Source organism: Cryptotermes secundus, unplaced genomic scaffold (assembly GCF_002891405.2).
Source record: "Cryptotermes secundus unplaced genomic scaffold, Csec_1.0 scaffold168, whole genome shotgun sequence".
Taxonomy (NCBI): domain Eukaryota; kingdom Metazoa; phylum Arthropoda; class Insecta; order Blattodea; family Kalotermitidae; genus Cryptotermes; species Cryptotermes secundus.
This window is the reverse complement of record NW_019721760.1, coordinates 501,127-516,074: the sequence shown is the minus strand read 5'-3', so window position 1 is coordinate 516,074 and position 14,948 is coordinate 501,127. Positions and strand designations below refer to the sequence as shown.

Below are 14,948 nucleotides of genomic sequence, written 5' to 3'. Positions count from 1 at the left end.
CCGATATTCTACTAAGAAAAAATTGGTGCAAAGACATTGCACATACTTTTCATATAAAAATAACCTGTACTACATTACCTTGGAAATTAAATAAACTGTTGTTTGGTAGACTACTGTTGTATGCTGATTATTCAAGTTAGGGCATGTATGTTTTGTGTACACATTCAGGCCCCTAGAGCTCACATCAGTATTTTCCTGAATGTACCACCCATGTAGTTTAATTTTTGGAAATGTTCTCAATTATTTATTGAATTGTTATCAAAACTGTTCTGGTAATTTTCAAGAATATCTCTGTATTTACTTAGCAGCCCATCTCAAGGGGTGACTAATTTTGGAGTTAGAATTTTCATATTCATCAGGCACTGACCAACGATGAATAAACCCTAATCTAGTGAATAATAATAAAACCTGCCTAACTGTTCAGGCACTAGTGAGGGGCACATACATACATATATACAGACAAACAGCATTCCAGAAACAACTCTTTTGTATTCAGGAGGCGTGGCAATACAAAGATCCATCAAAATCATGGGATTAATATTTTTCAGCATCACAAGATTTTCTTATACATACTATGCTTCTATACTCACAGGCACTAAAAACTTTTAAACCCATCAAAATCTCAATGGCAATTTTTTCTGCCATCACAATACTTTCTTATGTATACTACAGTATGCGATAAATATACAGTACTGAAATGAAAAGACGTCCTGTTGATACCACCGTCTATTCATGTGAAAGCCCCTTGCATGACAGAACCTTCTCAAATCCTGAAGAAATTGTCTGATCACCATGTCCCTGTAGCATTCTTGGGTGATGGTAAGAGCATTGCCTTCCTCATCCTCAATGAAATAAGGGACTAATATACCATGTGCTGAGACAGCACACCCTATCATCACACGTGTACTATGTAGCAGTTTCTGGATGATAACATTTGGCTGCTCAAAACCAAGGAAACAAGTTGTCTGGTGACCACTTCCATATGAGCAGAAATAATACTCAAATATGAATACTTCTTCCTCCATCGAGAGACCCATTTCCAACAACAACTGCACAAAACAACTTTCTTTTCACGACTGGGAACACGTGCAGCTGGAGCTATGCCCCATCGACAAATGCACATGTGTGTTCAAGATGTGCAAGTTTCAGTACTGAATATTTTGGTGCATACTGTTCATATATGAGAGTGTGAAAAGACACCATCTTTAGGTTACTACCTACCCTCACAAACTGCAAACTTAAGTCCTTTTCATATGTAATACACTGTACTATGACATGTATTTTAAGATCAGTCCAAGCAATTATATACCATGGACAAATCACCTAATTCATATTTAATATTTCCTCTGTATATTACAATTCATAATTCTGAACAAATAATTCAGTTTGATAAACAACATGACACCTGAAAGTCATGCTGCACCTTTGCTCTAATCTTTATATTGCTTTTAAGTTATTTTGAATCAAAATATTTATAGCAGCAGAAAATATGGTTTATAATGGGCATACTCTTGATTCATTTCTGTACAAATTTTATTTAAGAATTAAGTTACTGAGTCACTAGTATTGATGTGAGGAGGATCTGAAGTCTGCTTTGGAAGTTCACTTACCGGAAGGACTGCAGGTTCAATCCGGCCAAATTTTGTTGATCTCCAGCTTTCTAATATTAGAAGAGCAGCATAGATCTTACCAACTGTCAGCTTTCCTTTGCTTAACTCTGTAACAATATTGGCAAATAGTTTTTATTTCGAGTGACTGTTTGCGTGAAACTTGAGCTCACATCAAGGGAAGAACACAGACTGATCATATTTGAGAACAGTGTGCTGGGGGAGAACATTTGGGCCTAAAAAGGAAGAAGTAATAGGAGGCTTGAGAAAACTGCACAATGATAAGCTTTGCAATTTGTACTAATCACCAAATATTATTAGGATTAATCGAATCAAGAAAGATGAAATGGTAAAGGAATGTGGCATGAATAGGAAAGCAGATGAATTTAATCAAAATTTTTGTAGGAAAACCTGAAGGAAAGAGACCACTGCACAGACCAGATGGAAGCATGCACAGAAAGATGTAGACTGGATTTGCCTGGCTCAGGAGAGTGACCAGTGGCAGGCTCTAGTGAACCTTTTTGGTTCCATAAACAGGAATTTCTTGATTGGACAAGTAATTATTAGTATCTCAAGAAGGATTCCATTCTATGGACTTCGTTAATTGCTTCACCATATATCCTTCAAGCAGATACAGAATGCTGTAATTCACACGCAGCAAAAATGTATGTATAAACATAAGTTTCAATCTCTCACTCACTCATGGAGCTGAGCCCTTCTTGAGAAGCTGCCAATTGTGCAGTTAATCAAGAACTTCCCAGCATTTTATGGAACCTGTTGGTTCATTACCATGTTCACAAGAGTCTTCCAGCAGTCCCTATCCTCAGCCAAATCAATCCAATCCATACCATCCCATCCTATCTCTCTGAGATCCATTTTAATATTGTCCACCCAACTATGCCTTGGTCTTCCCAGTGGTCTCCTTCGTTCCGGCTTTCCCACCAATATCCTATATACATTTCTCCTCTCCCCCATTCGTTCTACATGCCCTGCCCATCTCATACTCCTTCACATGATCATTCTAATTACACTCAGAGAAGCGTACAAGTTTCAGTTTCAATCTAAACCACAGAATTAAAGGATAACTTAACAAGACTGAAAAGGTGTAATTTATGGAATACACATTTTCCTTAAATTAATTCTATGAATTCTATATATCTTATTGGGCTTCATGTTTACTTTTGCAGATATAAAAATACAGTATTATTGCAAAGCTCATAAACAGTACAGACATGACACTGTATTGAAACAAACTATTCTGACTTGAATTTCCTTGAACATTAAAGAAAATGTTAAAAATTAAAGCTGTTGCACCACATTCTTATATTGTGTGAGAGTGGAGAAAGTTTTGAGAGTAAATATTACCATCATACAAGGTCAATTTTAATGTACTTCATTCAAAATTGGCACTAACAAATCATTTTTTACCTAGGTTCTCGTCTCCTTGGTTATGAAACCATGTAGGCTTGTGGGTGGTTGCTAACAATTAAGAAGAACCTGCTGCCTTCATCTCCAGAGTACAAATGCTTACTGTATCATAACCCAGAAGACCTAAATGCCAATCTTAACTGATTCCAAACTTTAAAATTTTATTCAATCCAATCTAGTTCCAACATATTAGCAGCTGCATGATATTCATATACAACTCTGTGTATGGATGAAGAAGTTAAATGCTTTTGCACTTCTCATTGTTGATAACTGGTGAAGAAGATAGTAACCTAGTCTGAACACAAAGCACATAGACATGTACAAACACACTTCTTAAGATACCTTCATTTCTAGGTATGAGAAGATCCAACATCTTCTTTGCTTGCAGTGGCCAGATATTTCTTATAGTGTCCCGGAGTTCATCATCTGCTTGGTCCATTTCATCGGCTGTAATTAGGTATGTTATCATGTTACAGATGGCTGACAAGGTACAAATGAATTGAATATAGAATATGGGCACATCTGTAGCAAAGGCATACAAACAATTCATGTTCCCATGAGTATAAAGACTACTGTGCCAAAAATGACAGCAAAAGCACAATATAACCGTATTCCAACAGCAAACGTAAACAAGGTTTGAAAAATGTAATCTATACTTTCCACATGTGTTCTTTGTTTCTTGGTTTTCTGAGTTTACATTAAAATGTATGTACCTTTCATAGATTATAAAATTTATTACTATCATTACTACCATAAGGGTAGCCAATATGGGTTCTCTATGAATAAAATCACACTTCATGTGGTAGCATCCCTGTCCATGCAACCTCAAGGTTCTCCTGGCTGCAGGAGGTTGCATCTGGTTAGGGCCCCAACCCAAGGTTCAGGAAACAGCAGCATCAGTACTCCATGTTAGGAGCAGCTGCAACCCATCTAGGGGGATAAGTCCTCATTGATCACAAGGGTGACAAGTGACTGAAAGAGGTAACCCTCTTAGTGGGGTAATAATACACTGATGAGTTTGGTCATATATCTTGAAGATGGCAGCCCTATCAAGGACATTAACCTATAAGATGCTAGTAATATGTTCAGGGGAAGTTACAATAATTATTGTAACAATAATTACAATAATTATTGTAACTTCCCCTGAACATATTACTAGCATCTTATAGGTTAATGTCCTTGATTATAATTATAATTTAATTATAATTATAATTATAATTAATTATAATTAAAAAGAATAAGAAATTAATCAGACTGATGAGAATGATTCCTTTAGTCACAGAGTGGGTCATGACTCAATCACTCAATTGGTGGCAGCAGCAACAGCAGAAGATGAAGAAGAATAAGAAATTGTATAACTATCTGTCCAGCGATTCCTAGGTTTAAATGTGTGCAAGGCTGAACAGATGTGACCAGCCTACATGTGACCTTTTCTTGCAGGTTGCACAAAGACTGTATAAAACAATTTCCAAGAAGAGTGTATTTTATAGGAACTTCTGATCCTACATGATACTTCTGGTAGACAGCACATTAGAATAATAGCAAGACTAGTGGGACCAAATGAAATTTAGATATAATATTGGATAATTTTCATTTCATACATCCTGTTGTGTTATAATATACAATTTCTTTATTAAATATTGGATAACATGTACTTCAATGTTTAAAACAGAGTTTTCATCAATTGGCAAATATCTGTTCCTGTAGTTCTACAGTATCAGTTATGTTTTGTCATATAACTTCAAGAAACATGTCATTAGTGCCTTCACCCTTCCAAACCTTCCATTATGTTCAAAATGTACATCCCAAAAGTACTGTCACAGGTGATCATATTAAATAAAATTTTTAAACATTTTGTTATGAATATAAACTTACCGCTTCTGACTTTTATGCTTAGGTTCTCCCTGATAAGTGCAAATAGTGTTGTTGTGAAGTTGACTTTTCCATCATCATCAACTGGCATATTCATGCGGATCAACTTCTTATATGCCAGCCTATTGGGACATTTGTTACCAAACCCCAAAGGTGGGTCCATATTTTTTAACATGTCGTACATTTCGGAGTAGTGAATTTTACCCCTGAGAAACAAAGAAGATTAGGATACTTCCATGACATTTCATAATGAAAGATGATATAAAAGTGATTTTAAATGAGTTAAAATCTACACAGGAAATAGTCAGGATACTGCAAGACGAAATCCTGAGTAAACCTAGAGATCTTAGGAATGAGGTTAACCGATCCAACTGTTCAAGTAATATGTCGGAATTAAAGCAGAGTACCTCAAATGGTGAAGCCAACGAATGGAAAGAAGTGCAGCATAAGAAACCCCCAACTGACCAAACCAAGAAGAATTCGAGAAAAATCAAGAATTTTACGGATCACATTCCACTGAGCAAAAATAGATTTCAACCTATAAGTGACTACGAAGACGTGGCCCTGCAATGCATAAATGGTAATAAAAAAATAAAGACGAAACCCCAGTTGGTGTCTAAAGGTGACGATTGTAACAAACATAGAGTTATTATTCTGGGTGACAGTCATGTGAGAAGCTGTTCTGTAAAATTGGCAAGCATTCTAGGTAACGAATTCAGTGTTACCGGGATTTCAAAACCCAACGCGAAAGTGAGTGGTACTGTAGACTATAAGTTCTTAAAAACAGAAAAACTATCCAAAAGTGATGTAGTGATTCTCTGTGGTGGTGCTAGGGATGTAGCCAAAAATGAAACCAAGGAAGGTTTAAAAAAAATTCTGATGCTCTCTAGATTCCTAAGCAATACAAATGTGATTCTGACATGTGTTCCCCATCGCTTTGACCTTGAAGCAGATTCATGTGTAAATAAGGAAGTAGAAATGTTTAATAGAAGGTTACATAAGCAAATGAAAACTCTCGGACATGTAAAGATCTGCAATGTAAGTGATAAAAGGGAAAATTTTACCTCCCACGGTCTTCACATGAACCATAAAGGTAAACTCAAGATCACAAACAAATGGGCCTCCTATATCTCAACCATTTTTGCAAGAAACCAACTATCGTCAGTTATTCCCCTTCCTTGGAAGAAAACGAGTGAACATGGTCTTGTTGAGGATGTAAAGAGTACGACCTCGATGATGGAGGGAAGTGAGTTGCTGGAAGAAGATGAAATGGTCAAATCTAGAGTTTTAAAATTGAGAAAACCGAGCAACCAGCAGTCAAGCCTACCAAACGACAGGGTGGACCACAGTGCTCCTGAACTGGAATTGCCTGATGAAGATAATGGAGGAAATACTGACCAAATTGACCTAAGTGGNGGGTAGCCCCCAACAAGAAATAAAAATAGTGACTAGTGAGGTTGGCAAGAGACAGGTTTTAACATCAAATGAGTTATTAATATTACACCATAATGTTCAGAGTCTGAGAAATAAATTACTGGAGTTAATTGTTTTATTAGATACAAAGTTGACAGACTTAGATATCCTATGTTTCTCAGAGCATTGGCTAAATGATGAACAAATGAGAACATTTAAATATTGAATGCTATAAATTAATAAAAAAATTTAGTAGAGTTAGTAGAAATGGTGGAGGTTCATGTATATGGGTACGTAAGGATTTACAAGCAAGAGAAGTAAGCTATTTAAGAAGCATGGGTAGTGAAAATGATTTTGAGATGTCTGAAGTGGAATTAGTGGATTTTAAGCTAATTTTAGTTTGCATTTATCGATCACCACATAGTGACTTTTATACATTTTTGGAGAAGCTAGAAATAGTGATTTTTAAAGTGCAAATGAAAGGTATGAAATTAATTCTGTGCGGTAACTGGAATATAAATTTTTTGCAAGATAGTACACAACTTAGTGCATTACTGAATCTTTTAGAAACGTACAATTTGATAAATACAGTTATATCTCCAACAAGGGCCACAAAAAACTCAGTATCATTAATAGATGTTATGATAATGGATAAGGTATACTATAGAAACTTAACGGAAGTGTTAGATTTGGGGTATTCCGATCATCTTGCACAGATACTACATATAAAGGTAAATAAGCCTAAAACAGGATGGGAAAAAATAACAAGAAGACAGTTTTCATGTTGGAATATAGAAGAATTCAACCATCTACTTGAGATGGAATCCTGGGAAGATGTTCTTCTATATGATGAAGTAAATATATCTTTTGAACAGATTTTTGTACTATTTTGAAAGGTCTTTTCCTTTAAAGACAGTTTATAAGAAAAACCATAATGAAATTAAATGGATTACCCAGGGGATAAAGGTTTCAAGTCAGAAAATGAGACTTTTAAACACTTTAAAGAAAAATACAAATTTATCAAATGATATATTGGAATACATTCTGAAGTTTAAACAAGTGAGCCAAAATGAAAACAAAACTTTGTGTTAAATTTTTCTTGAATAATCATGAAGGTTCATGCAAGAGGTAGCATCAGTATTTAGAAATAGCCATGCCCAGGAATAAAATTATGGCTGAATCCTTGGCATAATAAGTCCAAAATGGTAGAGGCCTATTTGTTGCATATTCAACTGTGCTTCAGTACATTTCTTCTTGAAACAGATTATTGGGCACAAACATTATTTCATCTTGGCTTCCCCACAGCTATATTGATAAAAGTATGATCAGTCTATTGTGTTTCTCCCTCTGGCCAAATTACAATGCCACAGTCTATATCCATATTTTTTAAAGTTTGGTACGACTGTGAAACGTTTCTGTAAATAATGTGATGCATCATACAAAACATTTAAGATTAAAAAGCATTATTTTTACTGGTATGGGCAGTACATTTGCTGGTTCTATATGTCACATGGTGAGATACTCAATAAAACTGTCAAAAGCAGTTTCTGTCATTTTAAACATGTAAAAAAAATGTAATAAATGGAGTAAAGCATTTTATACTCACGTAGCATTTGGGTCATACTCAGCCCATATTCGAACAAATTCGTCCAAGTGGTGAGCGCCCAATATCGATGAATCTCTTGTCAAGTAGTCAAAGTTGTCCATAATAACAGCCACAAAAAGGTTCAACATCTACAGACACAAAATGTATTCTGCAATATTTGCTTCATCTTACAGAAAATTTGGAGAAAGAAATAAAAATGGATATTCATCTGTTTAGCATTAATATTTAATATTCATTAAAGAATACATCTGGTGAAGGCAAGAATGAACACAGATTTCCCTCACCCTTCTGTGTGCCTTCGCCTCCACCTGCCAATTTTTGGTCACTTGCATTCTGGCCCGGTCTGTTAGAGATTTTCACTAATAAATAATGCCAAGTTTGAGTATGCCAAGGACCCTGAGAGCTATACCAGCGGTAGCGTAGCTACTGGCAGGGCCTCCTTTGCTGGACAGGTCAAAGGGTAGGCATCAGATGAAGAGAGACACCAAAAACCAAAAACTGATGACAGAAGCAGCGTCATCAGCAGCGACTTGAAGCACAGAGCAAATGACGCTCGAGATGGTTCAAGTTCATATAGCAACAGGCGTGACCAGAGTGGTTTGAACGGCTGTTGTACTGCAATGTGGAAAGCAAATGGAAAAACTACCACATTATCACTTTTCCTGGATAGTCTCTTTCCAGAAACAGAAGATCGCATTAAGTGGAGGAACTGTTTTGGAAGAGACTGTGAACCTGTCATCTGACAGATTACTGATGAATTAATTAATTGTAATATTTACTATAAACAATGACAATGATGATTACAAGAACTAATAATAAAACAAATGTTGCCTTCTCCTACGGCAATGAGATACACCTGTCAGTTGACAAGAGGGAGCTGTGCAATATAGGTAGGGTGGGGGAGCAGGCAGCCTGCTTTAATAGCCACCACCTATATTCATTCTTTCCCTAACCTGAATGTTACATTCATTTATTTTATAAAAACCTTCATCCATGGTCAGCACTGATCCTATTTATTTCAAATAATCTGTGATTGATACCTTTGGTTCCTGACAAACCAACAGGGTGGTATATGATGATGATGGTGATTATTATAAATAAATATACATATTACAAATGTGACAAGAACTTTACTATGAAACTCACCAGAAATGAGCAGAAAAATATGAATGAGACAAAGTAAGCATAGGCAAGGTTTGAGCCACAGTCAAGTTCAGGTTTCTTGGCAAGAGGATCACATGGCCGCCCTTTGATGCAAGATAACATTATTGATGGCCAGGCCTCTCCTGTTGCACATCTGCAATATTTTAACAGCAACACAGGATTAGCTCTCATCCTAGCAGCTACCATCCCAACCTCAGCAAAGAATCCTGGTCGTCTCTTTCACTTCAATTTAATTTGCAAGCAAGATGGTTTCATTTAGACAACCCAGCCTACAAACCTAGTTTTCAGCATTTATAAACTTGTTTAAATTTGAATGAGTTTGTGATAACAGTTGAATGGAAAGATGGAAATCATGGTTCTTGACATGAAGAGGAAACATAAACTGCAAGTATATGAAAATATTGTGCCAAAGTAAGAAATGAATTAAATGAATTAAGTTGTCACAATAATAAGCACACTTCTGATTTACATTCAGTGTTCTGCATTGTTGGGGCAGCAAAATAAAAGACTTTATTTAAAAACCAGGACATCATATACTGCCTCATCAGTGTTGCTGCACACCACAGGGGGGTGGTGATAACTGAGTATAGAGCAACAGTGGAATTATGATTAGGAGGGGAAAGCTAAAGAAACTTCAAGAACAGCCTGCTCCAGTGCTACTTCACTCATCATGAATCTTCTATACAGTAACCTGAGAATTAACCGAAGCCACCACAGTGAGAAGCCAGCATCTAATCACCTGAATTGTCTGTATATGTAAGTTAGATATGGAATATGAGATCTGTGTACAGAATTTTGTTGGGGAAGATTCTGGCATTGGGGTACTGTGGGAAATCCAGAAGTAGATGAAAATAAAATATTAAAATGGATCCCAGAAAATTAGGTTGCTAGGTTTTGGACTCTATACTAATTCGTGATTAGATCCAATGGCAAGCTTTGGTTTTAGCAGCATTGAAAGCCTTTATTATAAGGTGCTTATTAGGTAAAGATAGACATTGTCCCTGTTAACTTAGCACCATACCATGAAAACCTGTGGAGGAGATGTAGTTCCATATACTCTAAAGTTGGTACTAGATAGAGAGGTGAGTGGTCAGTTCAAACCCTGACTACTTTACCCCCATACCCATGGCACAGAAAGCTGGGTGGGCCCCAGAGCTGGTCTGGACTCTGCAGAGAAGAGAAAACTCTCTTTTCCCTACTGGGAATCAAAACTAATTCCTCACTCTTCCAACTCAAGGCTAGTCACTGTCTGAACTATCCAAATATCAAACTACAGGGTGAATCATATAGAACCGCCCAATGAATTTGCTAATAATTCCGCAGGTGATGCATATAACCGCTCACAATTACGACATAATAATCCGTGGGCCTTGCTGAGTCGAATGGTGTGCACATGATCCAGCCAGTGGCAGCCCTTATGCTGCAAGGTCAAGGACAATCCTGAAACGTGTCTGCAGTGCGCAGGCGACAGTCATGGAGTTCACTGTTGAACAGCGAGTGTTTCTAGTGCCTACTTGAAAATGGTGGACACTTTCAACACCTGCTCTAATCACGACACACAATCCAAGATAAGATATGTGTAAATTACTTTAATATCTGTAGGGTATATTTTATATTACAGCTCATTTCGTCGGGCCGGTTCTATATGAATCACCCTGTATTTGCTACTTCATTAAAAAGTTTGATTTTCTGCTCTCTATTCTGAAAATATTAGAGAGTTATTTTGACAACTGTTTATCTTTCAGGAACCAATCTAAAACTAGGTTTAAGCTTTTTAATTCCCACATCCTTACCTCTGCTTTACAAATAATAAAATATCACTAATCTCCAACAATACTGAATCCAATTGGCTTCCTTGTGCTTCACAACAGCTGCAACAAATTAATGCACCTTTTCTAAAGGAGTTTACAGGTATATTATATTGAGAATAGCTGTCAGTCTTCATGAATATTTTGTATCTGTTGCTTAAAGAACCCACCATTCCTTCAACACAAAATAGTACTGCAGTCGTGTTTACAACCTGTCTTCTATTTAACCAAGATTCTTGACTGAGACGGAGATGGCAATAGGTCATTATCCAGACTATCTACTTTACAGAACTTTATCATTCAAGCATCAATTTCTAGCTTATCATGAAAGAAAACCGATGTTTTAATGACAATGAACAAAGCAGATCTTCTGAATAAAGCCCTATAAATAAGTGTAAATTGGTAAATATAAAACAATTAATTTGTCTTAGTTGAAAAGTGACATTGTTTACAGAGCTCTCAATCATTTAATAAAATTTCATTACCATTGATAGTTAAGTTTGAACTGCAGTGAATCTATATTTATTACCAATCTTAACCATTGCCTTCAATTCCAGAAAATAGAAAATTCAAAGCTTGATGTTAAATTTAATAGAAACATGACTAGACAACATGGATACAACAATACAACACTTAACAACAACAAAAGCATGTGTAACACCACTAGACTTTTTGTTCTTGTGTTATTTGTTCCCCGTGTTTTAAGAGGTTTTGCTGTGGTCAAACTTGCCTGTAAATCCTCAGCTCTGGGTCATCAACAAAGCTGTGCACTGTGTTGTGAATTAAGTATACAAAGTGCTGTGTCCTAGTGTATCACCAGATTCCACAAGAATGTGCAATTTTACTTCACCACACAGTTCATTTCTACAACTAAAACATCATATATCCTACTCCTTGACTCCGTTAGTCTGACTGCTATTTTCCTTACACCTACTACATAATATCACACAAGCAGATTACCTCACCATCTCGTGGCCAACTATCTTAATGTGGTAGGGATATTTGCGTGCCGTGATCATCCGGAGAGCTATGCTAGTGGGGACATAAGCTCCTGATAAGGTCGCCCATGCTTAACAGGTTGAAGGGTAGCAGCCAGACTAAAGGTAGACCCTGGTCCTCTAGAGTTTGGCATGCAGCTAAACCCCTCATGTCACCAAACACAATATATTAAGAAACCTAACAATGGATGTCAGATGAATAATAGTTAAGGACAATGAGTTATATAATGTTATAAGAAATGTGCTAAGTTTATTCTAGAGAGGAACATTAATAAAAGTGTAGACTGATTTATGAGAGTTAATAATGAAGAGAGTTAGGCAAATCGAAGAACTGACATTTGTCTTAAAGGAGACCAAAGTTCTTATAGAACCATACAGCCATGGAGTCAGTAAGGTTACTTCACCCTTTCAGATCCCATATTAGATTCAGTGTGACATTTAGGAAACCATATTCTGGTCCCATCTCAGATGCATTCTAATAATCTAAACTTCAACCAAAATAAATAACAAGTAAATCTGATATTGACTGTATGTTGAAATGAATTTGAAATATATTTACGTTAACTGGCTGCACTTGTAAGTACATGCTCATGAAGGGTCTCACTTGTTTTCATGTAATATTAGTTCTATAGACATAAACTTGATTGCACATTCTTGGGATCCCATGTGGTTCTCTGAACATCAAACTTGCCTGAATAACAGCAGCAGCAGAACACTATGTTGTTCAAACACATTATGGATGCAGGGAAGGAAATACTTGGATTTGGCAAAGAGGATCAACACAGCCCTGCCTACAACTATCTGGAAATAATCTGTACAGAACATTCTCTGCCTCAAGTCCCTTAATATTTGGAACTTCATCTTAAATATGTAATCTGCTTCAAAAAATGTGTCATTAATCCAATATTTTAAACAAGTTTCAAAAGTCACAGAGCACAAAACAAACAAATGGGGACTTTCGAGTATTTCACTTGAAATGGTAATTTTGAAAGACTGAAAAATGTTATGCAAGCTAAGTACGTTCCCAGTGTTACTTCTACTGCAATAAATTTGCAACAAAATCTTCCCATATGATCAGATATGTTAGGATGGAGTGAGTATGTATTTCTCAGGCTGTGCCTTTGTTCATCATCAAGGATCAGTGTGACTGAATGACCACAAGCTTCATTTATGCTCAACACAGCAAGCTCTTGACTATCCCAGAGTATACTTTGTAGGTATAGACACAACTTATGGATGCGATGTAAATCCCTGACAATGTAGACAAAGTTATTTTCTGAAACACTGGATACTAATTTCAATTTTGCATCACTGATCACTTAAGAAGACTTCATTGCATATAGTCACCATGAAAGCTTCAAGTCATATATGTAGAAAAAATAGATCCATTATCATCACTTGCATATTTTGACACAAAACCTTAACATCTGTCATGTCTATCATGACACATTTCCACCTTAGCAAAATATTCATTGTAAAATGTATGTATTCCTGTATGTATGTATTTCAAACATCTTATTTCAGTGCATAATACAAAAAGAGGGCTCAAAGTGAAGATGAGAAAGGAGTGGTGTAACTGTGACATTTACTTTATTAATCCTCAAACTGAATGTGAACATGGTTTGGAAATAATTCTCTAACAGAGTATGTAATACATGTCAAACTCTCTCAATATAGCATAATAAGCAAGGTAAAGGTAAAGCTGTCCCTGGGCTTAAAGAGACCATGGTACCCATTAGATAGGGTGTGTGAGCCCGAAGCTGGTCTGGATGCTGTGGAGGAGAAAAATCTATCACTCCTGCCACAAATCAAACCCAGGCCATCCAGCACATAGACTGCTGCTATACTGTCTGAGATATTCTGGCTCCCACAATAAGCATAGCAGAATACTATATGGGTCAATTCCATAAATTTTATATTGAGCACTGACTATCCTGATTGAGGGTTTTAATGGTTTTCCTCAGTCCTTCCATGCAAATGCTGGGATGGCAACTTGATTAGACCATGACTGCCTCCTTAGAAATTCTTTCAAATTCCTTTCCAACCCATTCTTCACCAAACATCCTACAATTCAACACTATATAATCTGAGATAAAGTGTCACAAAATAAATTGCTAAGACAAATTATACTGAATGTAAAAAAGTTTACCTCTTAACAAACAGGGATACCTGACAAAATTATATATTCTGTTTCAGTATTCTTTCAAATCATTGTAATTTCAGTAATATAGCAAATATGACTTTAAAGGCAGTGATCTGTAGCATTAATTTTAAAAGTTTTAGAACTAAGTATGACTACATTATTCATTTTATTACCACATATGCAAATCTTCGTAAGAATGATTTTAAGCAGTAATAGAATTGAAATAAACAAAATGCAGTTAAGTATACTTTAAGGTAACCAAAATGGCAATGAAGGAAATTACTTCATGACTAGGTAAGGAGGGAACTTGGTGGAGAGGGCAAGTTATCCACAGTGCAACACAGGTTAAGACGATGTTGGAAGAGGGTGGTTAGCACTTGCCTGAAGAGCAGCATCAGACCCTGAACAAAGCTGCGGAAGTTGTTATGTCGTGTGATGGCACTTTCAGGATCCAGCGCAATGTTACCAAACACCTAGTCATGTGGCCATGATGGTACCAGGCAGGCCAGCCAAGGAGAGAGAGTTGTCAGTTTAAGTTAATAGACAGTGGCCACACAACCAAACCAAACTACAATACTGCACTAGTTACGCTTGACTACACATTTAAGTACACTATTACTATATAATACAGTGCTCAAATTCTAGTCATGTTTAAAGATACTGATAAGGATTTCTAGGTATTGAGAAGTTCATCCTATGAAATTGTTTTCTGTATGGAATTATGGAAAATGAATAAATGAATGAATGAGTGGATCACTTGCTTTGTATGACTGTTGTCTGCTATTCAAATTATTCTCATATTAAACTATTCGCTAGCTAAATTAATATTATTATTTCATGTGTTATAATGAAATTATTCAATATGACACCAACTTGAGGAGAAGCAATAATGATTAAATAAATAAAAGA

At 36.2% G+C, this 14,948-nt stretch overlaps 1 protein-coding gene across 2 annotated transcripts in view; it reads right to left on the bottom strand.

The window, feature by feature from the left end:
- LOC111875626 (voltage-dependent calcium channel type A subunit alpha-1) overlaps positions 1-14,948 on the bottom strand; it is a 500,175-nt gene that overhangs the window by 40,293 nt on the left and 444,934 nt on the right. For both annotated transcript variants that reach the window (XM_023872012.2, XM_033755887.1), the window contains 6 exons: positions 14,421-14,512; positions 9,073-9,223; positions 7,927-8,054; positions 4,911-5,113; positions 3,378-3,482; positions 1,611-1,717 (listed from right to left, as the gene is read on the bottom strand). In XM_023872012.2, coding sequence (XP_023727780.1) covers positions 1,611-1,717; positions 3,378-3,482; positions 4,911-5,113; positions 7,927-8,054; positions 9,073-9,223; positions 14,421-14,512 — 786 coding nt within the window. The remainder of the gene's footprint in view (positions 1-1,610; positions 1,718-3,377; positions 3,483-4,910; positions 5,114-7,926; positions 8,055-9,072; positions 9,224-14,420; positions 14,513-14,948) is intronic.